This window comes from Lucilia sericata, unplaced genomic scaffold (genome assembly GCF_015586225.1).
Source record: "Lucilia sericata isolate MDLA Ls3-8-SP2 unplaced genomic scaffold, ASM1558622v1 Contig001817F_arrow, whole genome shotgun sequence".
NCBI classification, from domain to species: domain Eukaryota; kingdom Metazoa; phylum Arthropoda; class Insecta; order Diptera; family Calliphoridae; genus Lucilia; species Lucilia sericata.
In genome coordinates this window covers 35,001-47,610 of record NW_023995715.1, presented here as the reverse complement: position 1 = coordinate 47,610, position 12,610 = coordinate 35,001, and the positions used below count along the sequence as shown (strand labels likewise).

The 12,610-nt window shown below is 30.2% G+C and overlaps 1 protein-coding gene across 2 annotated transcripts in view; it reads right to left on the bottom strand.

The window, feature by feature from the left end:
• Positions 1-1,123: 1,123 nt before the first annotated feature.
• LOC119612739 (CDC42 small effector protein homolog) overlaps positions 1,124-12,610 on the bottom strand; it is a 23,921-nt gene continuing 12,434 nt past the window's right edge. The window contains exons 2-3 of one of the 2 annotated variants that reach the window (XM_037968595.1): positions 2,553-3,046; positions 1,124-1,207 (exon numbers count right to left, since the gene is read on the bottom strand). In XM_037968595.1, the coding sequence (XP_037824523.1) occupies positions 1,199-1,207; positions 2,553-2,798 (255 nt within the window). In that variant the 5' untranslated portion in view covers positions 2,799-3,046 and the 3' untranslated portion in view covers positions 1,124-1,198. Of the gene's footprint in view, positions 1,208-2,552; positions 3,047-12,024 lie in introns of those variants that run through there. The other variant, XM_037968594.1, reaches the window with a different exon arrangement.

The window sequence follows — 12,610 nt, the reverse complement described above, 5'->3', positions numbered from 1 at the left end:
TTATTTTTTATTATTTAATTATAAATAAAAAATACATGTGTTAAATGGTAAAATAACTAAAAAATTAAATTCATTATAAAAAAAAATAAGTAAAGAAAACAAATAAATTTTGTTTAACTTAAAGCTAATATTTGATTTTTTTCTTTATTAAATACATAGAGATGATTTTTTTAAATTGTTTTTTGCAATTTATTTCAATTTGTTTTTGCCGAGAGGAGAAACTAATATTGTTCTGACGGTGTTTTAATTGTTCGTTTATAAATTGTGCGTTTTTTTTATATTTAAATGCAAATAGAGAAATTATAATTGTTTTATTAAAAAAATAGCGGAAAAGGAAGAAAATTTAGCGATTTTTATTTGTTTTTCTATAAATGCAAATATTTGTAATTTTAAATCACTAATTGAATAACAAATGGGTATTTTAGTCATAAACCTATAAAAACATTAACTGTGTTCACATTTAAAGTTCTATGTACTTGACAAACAACTTGTCATTCACTTGAAACTGTTAGCTTAAAACTTTAGGTTTTATTAACATTCCACATAATGTTTTATTTCTTTTAAAATCACTTAATTTTCCACTTCTTTTAATTGCTTTTCTTTTTGCTAATTAATTGAACAATATAAAATCAGTTTAACTTTTTAAATGCTTAAAACAATAAATACAAAAAAAAAAGAAAATTAAGTACAACCAGTACTTATGTATAAATAATCTAATATTAAATAGATTTTAAAACGTTTTAAAGAAAAAATGTTTTAAAAACATTTTTCTTAAAAATTCTTTCATTCTTTGTTTTTGTTTATTAAAATCAAGGCCTAAATTGGATTGTTTTTTTTTTCTTGTATTATAAAAACTTTAAATACAACTACTGTTTAATTATATATAAAAAAATACAAATTATTTAAAGTAGTTCATATAAATACTTTTACACACTTACTCTCTGGTTGTTAGCGCATTAGTTAGTTAGGGGTCGGTCATCATCGGCAGTTTGAAGAGTGCGATTTAATTCTCTATAAAATAATATTCTTATAATAAACGGCTTAACAATTAATAAAAGCGAGATTGCACTACAGAGTCCTTGGAAATGAAACATCTTAATAACACTCTGTACTCTTTTTGTTTCTTTTTCGATATCGGCAAAATTTAATAACAAACTTTAGGCCAAAAGTCCTTGATGGGTTAAACTTAAAAATACTATCAGCAGGCCTAGAAGAAAAGTGTTGAGTTCTAGTTTAGTTTAAGTTCAATTATAGTTCAATTTCATTTCATTTAAATTTCAGTTCTAGTTCAGTTCAAGTTCAGTTCTAGTTCAGTTCTAGTTCAGTTCTAGTTCAGTTCTAGTACAGTTCTAGTTCAGTTCTAGTTCAGTTCTAGTTCAGTTCTAGTTCAGATCTAGTACAGTTCTAGTTCAGTTCTAGTACAGTTATAGTTCAGTTCTAGTTCAGTTCTAGTTCAGTTCTAGTTCAGTTCTAGTTCAGTTCTAGTTCAGTTCTAGTTCAGTTCTAGTTCAGTTCTAGTTCAGTTCAAGTTCAGTTCAAGTTCAGTTCTAGTTCAGTTCTAGTTCAGTTCTAGTTCAGTTCTAGTTCAGTTCTAGTTCAGTTCTAGTTCAGTTCTAGTTCAGTCTAGTCAGTTCTAGTTCGTTCTAGTTCAGTTGCTAGTTCAGTTCTAGTTCAGTTCTAGTTCTGTTCTAGTTGCATTTCTAGTTCAGTTCCTAGTTCATGTTCTAGTTCATGTTCTAGTTCAGTTTCTAGTTCATGTTCTAGTTCAGTTCTAGTTCAGTTCTAGTTCAGTTCTAGTCAGTTCTAGTTCAGTTTCGTAGTTCAAGTCGTTCTAGTCCAGTTCTAGTTCAGTTCTAGTTCAGTTCTACGTTCCAGTTCTAGTTCAGTTCTAGTTCAGTTCTAGTTCAGTTTCTAGTTCAGTTCTAGTCAGTTCTAGTTCAGTTCTAGTCAGTTCCTAGTTTCAGTTTCTAGTTCAGTTCTTCAGTTCTAGTTCAGTTCCAGTTCAGTTCTAGTTCAGTCTAGTCAGTTCTAGTTCAGTTCGTCAGTTCAGTTCAGTAGTTCAGTTTCTAGTTCAGTTCTAGTTCAGTTCTAGTTCAGTTCTAGTTCAGTTCTGTTCAGTTCTAGTTCAGTTTCAGTTCAGTTCTAGTTCAGTTCTAGTTCAGTTCTAGTTCAGTTCTAGTTCAGTTCTAGTTCAGTTCTAGTTCAGTTCTAGTTCAGTTCTAGTTCAGTTCTAGTTCAGTTCTAGTTCAGTTCTAGTTCAGTTCTAGTTCAGTTCTAGTTCAGTTCTAGTTCAGTTCTAGTTCAGTTCTAGTTCAGTTCTAGTTCAGTTCTAGTTCAGTTCTAGTTCAGTTCTAGTTCAGTTCTAGTTCAGTTCTAGTTCAGTTCTAGTTCAGTTCTAGTTCAGTTCTAGTTCAGTTCTAGTTCAGTTCTAGTTCAGTTTCTAGTTCAGTTCTAGTTCAGTTCTAGTTCAGTTCTAGTTCAGTTCTAGTTCAGTTCTAGTTCAGTTCTAGTTCAGTTCTAGATAAGTTCTAGTTCCGTTCCTTCGTTCTTACCTGCAATTGTATTGAATTCATCTCATAGCCGCCCTTGCTTTGCATTTGTGTTTGTATTGCATTTAAATGATTGGTCGACAATTCTACATCGGCAGAACCAATATGACCGGTATGTTGAAAATTCGTAGGATTACCAATCATAGAACGATCGATACGTAAACGTTGATGTCTTCTTCGCGAAGGCGATTGTGGTTGATGGAAACAGCAGGAGAACCATTGTAACCATATATCACCGGAATTGGCCATTTTATTGCGTCTATTTGATTTGCTATTGTTGGCCACGATTGAAAAATTTAGTAAAAAAAATGAATTAAAAACTCAAAGAGTAGAGTATGGCGTTCGTGAGTAAGGAGAATGGGTAAAAATTCGTTGGAGGTTTCGGGGTAAAGGGGAATACAGTTTAAGGGGTTTATTGTCGACTAGGGAGGGTTTTAAGGTTAGGATGTTTTCTTTAAATGCTATAGCGAGATTGTTGCAGCAAATATTGGCACAAACTGAAAATGAAAGTAGAAAGGAAATGAGAATTAATTAAAAATAGAATAGAGAGTAATTAGAAAAGTACAGTTACAAATTTTAAGTTTTAGGAACAAATTTTATAGAGTTAACCATTCAGGGTGAATGGTTAACATCAGTTACATTAGCACTGAAAACAGAGTTGCTAAAACACTTATTACCAAACAACGGTTAAAGTTTGTTAAAGAAAACACATTTTCTGCCAACTAAAACCAATAAATACTGAGAAAATTTGTTCTCATTTTAATTAAAGAAAAAAATACAAACAGTTGAAGTAATAATAAATAAAACCATAATAAATTTATGATTACAAATGAAAAATTAGCTGAGGAAAAATTAAAAACCACAAATAGTACACTTTAAGTAACAATTTGAGGTTTCCAACAAAACACACAAACAAATAAATAAACATTTGATTTGAAAAATAGTTTTTAAATGAGACTGCCGACTCATTTATTAAAAAAAAAAATCATAATTCTCATATAAAATTACAAATATTCACACCTTTTCCAAAGCCAAATTAAAGTCAGTCTAAGCTGCCAGTCAGTTAGTCAGTCAGTGGCAATTGCGTGCCGTTGCACTTGAATAACAATTTAAAAACATTGCTGAGATACTGGTTATACAGTCAGTTACAGCATATAATAATAATAAAAAAGAACTTTAGTATTTGTAACTGGGAAAAGAAATATATTTTGTTTTACTTATTTATATGCAGTATAAAATTAGTCAGTTAATTTCTTGAAAATTATATATCCAAGATAAAAGTAATGACACACTGCTGCTCGCTCGGTGGTACACACGTTTAAACGCAACCGAGAAGAAAAGTTGCTAAAACAAAGAGAGTGAAAAACGTACAACTTTTTCTGTGTTTAACAAGTTGTTTTTTGTTGTTTTTACTGCTTTTTTTTAAAACACAAATAAAATATGTATGTTTTTTGTAGAGTAATTAAACATATAAAAACTTAAATTGTTTTAAGATTTGTTTACGTTGAAAAAAAAGCACACACACATACTTTTTTGAACCATTTAGTTATTTTTTGTTACTTGTTTATTTATTGGTTGGAAGAAGAAGTAATTTCTAAACAGTTTATAAGACTCTAGAACGGGATATTTTATATCCCGTAAAATTTTTAAGTCTCCAAAAATCTTTAAATCATCTCCCTAGCACAAATCTTGTTCAGTTCAGTTCTAGTTTAGTTCTATTTCAATTCTAGTTTTAGTTCAGTTCTAGTTCAGTTTAGTTCTAGTTCAGTTCTAGTTCAGTTCTAGTTCAGTTCTAGTTCAATTCTGGTTCAGTTCTGGTTCAGTTCTAGTTCTAGTTCAGTTCTAGTTCAGTTTTAGTTCAGTTCTAGTTCAGTTCTAGTTCAGTTCTAGTTCAGTTCTAGTTCAGTTCTAGTTCAGTTCTAGTTCAGTTCTAGTTCAGTTCTAGTTCAGTTCTAGTTCAGTTCTAGTTCAGTTCTAGTTCAGTTCTAGTTCAATTCTAGTTCAATTCCAGTTCAGTTCTAGATCAGTTCTAGTTCAGTTCTAGTTCAGAGTTCAGTTCTAGTTCAGTTCTAGTTCAGTTCTAGTTCAGTTCTAGTTCAGTTCTAGTTCAGTTCTAGTTCAGTTCTAGTTCAGTTCTAGTTCAGTTCTAGTTCAGTTCTAGTTCAGTTCTAGTTCAGTTCTAGTTCAGTTCTAGTTCAGTTCTAGTTCAGTTCTAGTTCAGTTCCTAGTTCAGTTCTAGTTCAGTTCTAGTTCAGTTCTAGTTCAGTTCTAGTTCAGTTCTAGTTCAGTTCTAGTTCAGTTCTAGTTCAGTTCTAGTTCAGTTCTAGTTCAGTTCTAGTTCAGTTCTAGTTCAATCTAGTTCAATTCTAGTTCAATTCTAGTTCAGTTCTAGTTCAGTTCTAGTTCAGTTCTAGTTCAGTTCTAGTTCAGTTTTAGTTCAGTTCTAGTTCAGTTCTAGTTCAGTTCTAGTTCAGTTCAGTTCAGTTCTAGTTCAGTTCTAGTTCAGTTCTAGTTCAGTTCTAGTTCAGTTCTAGTTCAGTTCTAGTTCAGTTCTAGTTCAGTTCTAGTTCAGTTCTAGTTCAGTTCTAGTTCAGTTCTAGTTCAGTTCTAGTTCAGTTCTAGTTCAGTTCTAGTTCAGTTCTAGTTCAGTTCTAGTTCAGTTCTAGTTCAGTTCTAGTTCAGTTCTAGTTCAGTTCTAGTTCAGTTCTAGTTCAGTTCTAGTTCAGTTCTAGTTCAGTTCTAGTTCAGTTCTAGTTCAGTTCTAGTTCAGTTCTAGTTCAGTTCTAGTTCAGTTCTAGTTCAGTTCTAGTTCAGTTCAGTTCAGTTCAGTTCTAGTTCAGTTCAGTTCAGTTCAGTTCTAGTTCAGTTCAGTTCAGTTCAGTTCAGTTCAGTTCTAGTTCAGTTCAGTTCTAGTTCAGTTCTAGTTCAGTTCTAGTTCTAGTTCAGTTCTAGTTCAGTTCTAGTTCAGTTCTAGTTCAGTTCTAGTTCAGTTCTAGTTCAGTTCTAGTTCAGTTCTAGTTCAGTTATAGTTCAGTTCAGTTCTAGTTCAGTTCTAGTTCAGTTCTAGTTCAGTTCTAGGTCAGTTCTAGTTCAGTTCTAGTTCAGTTCTAGTTTGGTTCTAGTTCAGTTCTAGTTCAGTTCTAGTTCAGTTCTAGTTCGGTTCTGGTTTAGTTCTAGTTCAGTTCTAGTTCAGTTCTAGTTCAGTTCTAGTTCAGTTCTAGTTCAGTTCTAGTTTAGTTCTAGTTCAGTTCTAGTTCAGTTCTAGTTCAGTTCTAGTTTAGTTCTAGTTCAGTTCTAGTTCAGTTCTAGTTCAGTTCTAGTTTAGTTCCAGTTTAGTTCTAGCTCAGTTCTGGTTCAATTCCAATTCAGTTTAGGTTTATTTCAGTTCTCGTTTTTATTATTTGAAAATATTAACTAGAAATTACTTATTCCCTTCACCAATATCTAAATAAAGTGTATGTTTGAGACTTCTGCTCTAATTGTTGATAGTTTTGTATGTAGGTTTTTCATTTTGTTTTGTTAAATTTCTTTAAAATTTATTTTTATTTCATTTAGAAATGTAGTTTAAGACTGAAGATCATGTATCTGACGACGATGATGTATATGGTGATGATGGTATCAAAAGAATATGAGTAAAGCATTAACAATTTAAATGTTTTAAAAATTAAAAAAAAAAAAAAACTAAAAATGAAAGTTGCTAAACCGCTTAAAGGAAAAATTTAAGAACTTTTTTTTAAAGTTTTTTAATTTTCAAACATTTTACACTTTTAAATCATAAAAATAATGATTAATACTCTTCCTATATATCTGATATTTTAAATATTACCTCATCTTGACCTTTGTTCATAAAATTAAAATAAACAAAATATAAATCATTTTCATTATTATGGATATATTTTAAATAAATACCCTTATCCCTTGTTAAACTCATACATATCTTGTTGTTTTCTTTATTATTTTAAAAATTACTTTTAATTTGTTTTATTTTTACCTACAAAAATTGTGTACAAATACTTGATTCTTCCCAAAGTATTTAAACAAAAATAAATAAACATTTATGTATTTTTTCTTTTGAAATTTAATTTTATCATAAACATGTCCGATATCAAGTTCATTGCTTTTTTTTACAATTTATTTTTTGCTACTTTTTCTACCTTTAAGTATATTGTGATTTTTTTTAAACGTATGTACTTGTGAGGAGAATGGATGGATGGACGGCTGGTTGAATGTTTGGATATTAAATGTTGTTGGTCTACATTATTCATCGTGAGGGGTTATAAAGAGTAGAATGATTATGGCGCGTTCGTTTTTAACGTGAGGTTAAATATTTTATAAACATTGTTAATATAAAGAAATTGGCAAGTAAGTTTTCATTTAATCCACTTAAGCGTAAAATTAAAAGGGGATCTTTAATCATGTCAAAATGAGGAAATAGAGTGGGAATTTACCGAGGGGTTCATTATGATGGGATTTAAAATAGTTTAGTGCATTTTTTGTTGAGCAAATGGTGAAATTATTTCAATCTTCTTTTGTTGATTATGGTGATTTCCCTTAAACATCTTTACTTTATCAACTACATACTTACTTAATTTATATATCAGTTACAGCAATTAGGAAACGAAATTATTATGAAAATATTTCATTCATTTACATAAAATAATTCTTAAATTTTTAAAGTGAATCCCTGTATTAGTCAGATATTTCCAATTTCAGTGAGTCATCACGGTTATCAAAGTTGATATTGTTCGAAAGCCATACCACTAGCCCTCTTGCAATTAGCATGTTTAATGTCAGAACTAGAACTAAAATTGAACTAAAATTTAACTGAACTAGAATAAACTGCAAATGAACTAGTACTAAATTAGAACTGAACTAGTATTGTACTAGAACTGAACTATAACTGAACTCGATCTGCACTAGAACTTAACTACAACTGAATTCGGACTGAACTCGAACTGAACTAGAAATGAACTCGAACAGAAAAAGAACTGAATTAGAATTGAACTAAAACTGAATTAGAACTATACTAGAACCGAACTAGAACTAAACTAGAATAGAAGCAGAATTGAACTAGAACTGAGGTAGAACTGAACTAAAACGGAACTGGAACTGAACTAGAATTGAACGAGAATTGAACGAGAATTGAACGAGAACTGAACTAGAACTGGACTAGAACTGAACTAGAACTGAACTAGAACTGAACTAGAACTGAACTAGATCTGAACTAGATCTGAACTAGAACTGAACTAGAACTGAACTAGAACTGAACTAGAACTGAACTAGAACTGAACTAGAACTGAACTAGAACTGAACTAGAACTGAACTAGAACTGAACTAGAACTGAACTAGAACTGAACTAGAACTGAACTAGAACTGAACTAGAACTGAACTAGAACTGAACTAGAACTGAACTAGAACTGAACTAGAACTGAACTAGAACTGAACTAGAACTGAACTAGAACTGAACTAGAACTGAACTAGAACTGAACTAGAACTGAACTAGAACTGAACTAGAACTGAACTAGAACTGAACTAGAACTGAACTAGAACTGAACTAGAACTGAACTAGAACTGAACTAGAACTGATCTAGAACTGAATTAGAACTGAACTAGAACTGAACTACAACTAATATAGAATTGAACTAGAACTGAACTACAACTGAACTAGAACTGAACTACAACTGAATTAGAACTGATTTTGAACTTAACTAGATCTGAACTAGGTCTGAACTAGAACTGAACTAGAACTGAACTACAACTGATATAGAATTGAACTAGAACTGAACTACAACTGAACTAGAACTGAACTAGAACTGAACTAGAACTGAACTAGATCTGAACTAGATCTGAACTGAACTAGAACTGAACTAGAACTGAACTAGAACTGAACTAGAACTGAACTAGAACTGAACTAGAACTGAACTAGAACTGAACTAGAACTGAACTAGAACTGAACTAGAACTGAACTAGAACTGAACTAGAACTGAACTAGAACTGATCTAGAACTGAACTAGAGCTGAACTAGAATTGAAGTAGAGCTGAACTAGAACTGAACTAGAACTGAACTAGTACTGAACAAGAACTGAACTAGAACTGAACTAGAACTGAACTAGAACTGAACTAGAACTGAACTAGAACTGAACTAGAACTGAACTAGAACTGAACTAGAACTGAACTAGAACTGAACTAGAACTGAACTACAACTGAACTACAACTGATATAGAATTGAACTAGAACTGAACTACAACTGAACTAGAACTGAACTACAACTGAATTAGAAATGATTTTGAACTGAACTAGAATTGATGTAGAACTGAATAATTCCGTTAAACACGTTAGCAGAACTCTTGCAGGAAGTTCTGCTAAAAACTAAAACTTTTTATAACTCTATTAAATAGTATTTAAATAAAACTTCAAAGCTATAAATATTTAATTCGCAACCCAAATTCTAATTATTCAAATGACAATTGTTGCTCCATTGCAATAAAGCTAAATTAAAATTCACTGTTTTTGTGACATTCACTTTTCGCAGCTAAAGTTAGAATAAGTAATTTTTGTATAAAATTTCATTAAAAATTTTCTGAGTTTAAAGTAAATCGTTGCCATGCTTATTTTTTAAAAAATGTATTAAGATCAATAAACGATGTTAAATTGAACAGTTGGGGCAAAATTTTAACTATTTAAACTAAAGCGATATAATGATCTATGATCATTGTTAACGATACCATAAAATTTGGGACTTAAAGGACTAATCCAGCTATAGAAGTCAATTATGACCTACAATTGAGGTTAAACAATAGCTTTACACTGATCTAGGATTGATGTATTTACAGATCTTAGATTATCAAAATACTGTGATCTTCGTAACTATAAAATCAATTTTATTAACGCCATTTTTTTCTTAATAAAAATCATTAATGATTCATTTGAAAAAGAATTATTTTTTTATTAACATTATTACTTATAGTTTTATTGTATTTTTACCTTATCAATTTAAATTAAATCTAAAGAAATAGTAATTTATTATACACAATAACCACCACGATCATCAACATCATCATCTTCTAGCTCAAATCTAAGACATGTAAATAATTTCTTTATATAGTAATTTATATATAAAAAATAGTTCTTATCGGTTAAAGAAATTTTTTTACTTTAATTTGTTTATTATTATTAAAACAATATACTTTCTATTTTACAAATATTGTAAAATTGTTTAAGTTTAACTTCCGTTTTCAAGTTTTAAGTTTTCTGTAAAAATTTTTGGCTTTAATTTTGAAAAAAAAAAAATTAATCTAGATTTTATTAAAACTATTTCAATTTATTTATTTTGTTTTATTATTGTATGTTTTCTGTCCGTTTATTTTGTGAAAAATACGTGTTTTTTATATTTAATTATATTCAGTTTTGCAGTTTTATATTTAAATATTCAAGTCTTGTTTACCAGCTCTTTTTAACTACTCATTCTCTGAGGCTTTGTGTCTTTTTAAGACAATCGGAAATTGTTAAGTACTACATTGAAATTTATACGAAATTTGTTGTAATGTCATCTATGACAAAGACGGCTTCTCTTCAAATAACAACAGTAACGTAAAGGAATAACGCAAAAACGTTTGACATCAGTAATCTAGACACGCCCTTATGGTGGTCATTTGGGTATTATGCCAATTTTTCTTTTTTATAATATTACATTTCAATACTATTATGTAATTTCAATTAACATTTGTTTGTTTGAAAAAAATTGGGTGAGAAATTGAATTGGAAAAAAATTATATTAAAATCCTAAAATCGTTTTAGTTTTGACCTAGAAAATAACTATATCATATGAAATTGCAAACTTATGCATTTTCAAAATAAACTTTAAAACTTTGAGGAATCAAAATTTATATTAAAACTAATATTTCTATCTTAAAATGTTGTTTTATTAAATTTATATTATTTATAATAGTTCGAGAAGTTGCATTAATTCAAAACGTGTTATAGTGCAATTTTATATTCGATCGAAAATGTTAATTTTTTGCAAAATATATTAAATAGTAATATTTATTACGTGTTGCTTTAGCATTTAAAACTAAGGAGGTTAACATTAAGATTTAAAGTTTATCGTTAAAATATATTAAAATTTAGATATTTTAAAACCGGTGACTAATAGATCACAATATGAGTCAAGTAGAAACTAGAACTGAAGTAGAACTAAACGAGAACTAAAATAGAACTACATTTAATTGGAATTTAACTAAAACTGAACTAGAATTAAACTAGAACTGAACTAGAACTAAACTAGAACTGAACTAAAACTGAACTAGAACTGAAATAAAACTGAACTAGAACTGAACTAGAATTGAACTAGAACTGAACTAGAACTGAACTAGAACTGAACTTGAACTAGAACTGAACTAGAACTGAACTAAAACTGAACTAGAACTGAACTAAAACTGAACTAAAACTGAACTAAAACTGAAGTAGAACTAAACTAGAACTGAACTAGAACTGAACTAGAACTGAACTAGAACTGAACTAGAACTGAACTAGAACTGAACTAGAACTGAACTAGATCTGAACTAGAACTGAACTAGAACTGAACTAGATCCGAACTGAACTGATCTAGAATTGAACTAGAACTGAACTAGAATTGAACCAGAACTGAACTAGAACTGAACTAAAACTGAACTAGAACTGATTTAGAACTGAACTAGAACTGAACTAGAACTGAACTAGAACTGAAGTAGAACTGATCTAGAACTGAACTAGAACTGAAGTAGAACTGATCTAGAACTGATCTAGAACTGAACTAGAACTGAACTAGAACTGAACTAGAACTGAACTAGAATTGAACTAGAACTGAACTAGAACTGAACTAGAGCTGAACTAGAACTGAACTAGAACTAGAATTGAATTAGAATTGAAGTAGAACTGAACTAGAACTGAATTAGAACTGAACTAGAACTGAACTAGAACTGAACTAGAACTGAACTAGAACTGAACTAGAACCGAACTAGAACTGAACTAGAACTGAACTAGAACTGAACTAGAACTAGAACTGAACTAGAACTAGAACTGAACTAGAACTAGAACTGAACTAGAACTGAACTAAAACTGAACTAGAACTGAAGTAGAACTGAAGTAGAACTAAACTAGAACTGAACTAGAACTGAACTAGAACTGAACTAGAACTGAACTGAACTAAGCTAGAACCTGTTTTTAGGTCTAAATTGGAAATTAGATCTACAAATAAAGAATTGAAAAAAAAACGATCGAAACCAAAATTATAAACGAGTTGTTTGGTGTTTAAGATATGGAATAATTTTAAGATTCGCAGAGGACTTTAGATGATAATGTAAAGGCATCTAAACTTGGCAAATACTTCCATATAAAATAAAGTCATTTAAAGAAAAACCACACGATTTTGCATAAAAAACGCATTATTTTGTAATTAAAGCTTTAACTATAATAAAATACATATTTTTATTGTAACTAAAGCAAAAAAAAAAAACAGCAGAAAATTGCTTAATCTTTATTATTTTTAAAGAAAACGAAAAACTAAAAGAATTGATTTCTTTTACAAAACAAACAAAAAATTAAAATAAAAAGAAGTTGCTGTTTCAGCCATTCAATATTATCACTAAAGAACATTCACTGCACTCAACAATCAATTCACCGCCTTCGTCGTCAACCTCCTCTGCTGCCGCCTCATCACCCTCATTGTGGTGTTGTTGAACGAAAACAACGCCTTCAACACTACCATCAGCAGTATTGCCGCCACCACTACCACTACTACCACCACCATCAGCATTCTTTTTATTTTCCTCTATATTGGGGCTGTTTTTTGTGTTGTTTTGGGTGCTTTTGTCTGCGTCATCATCATCAACACCATTGTTATTGTCGTGGTTGCTTTTGATTTGTATATCATGATGTTGATTGTTGTCGGCTCTGCCGCAATATTGTTCAGCTGACTCATCAACAATATATTGACCGCCACAACGGCAATCATATGTATAAAGATATTTAGTTGTTTCCTCCTCACTTTCCTTTACCTTCTGACTGTGTTCTCCATCTCCATC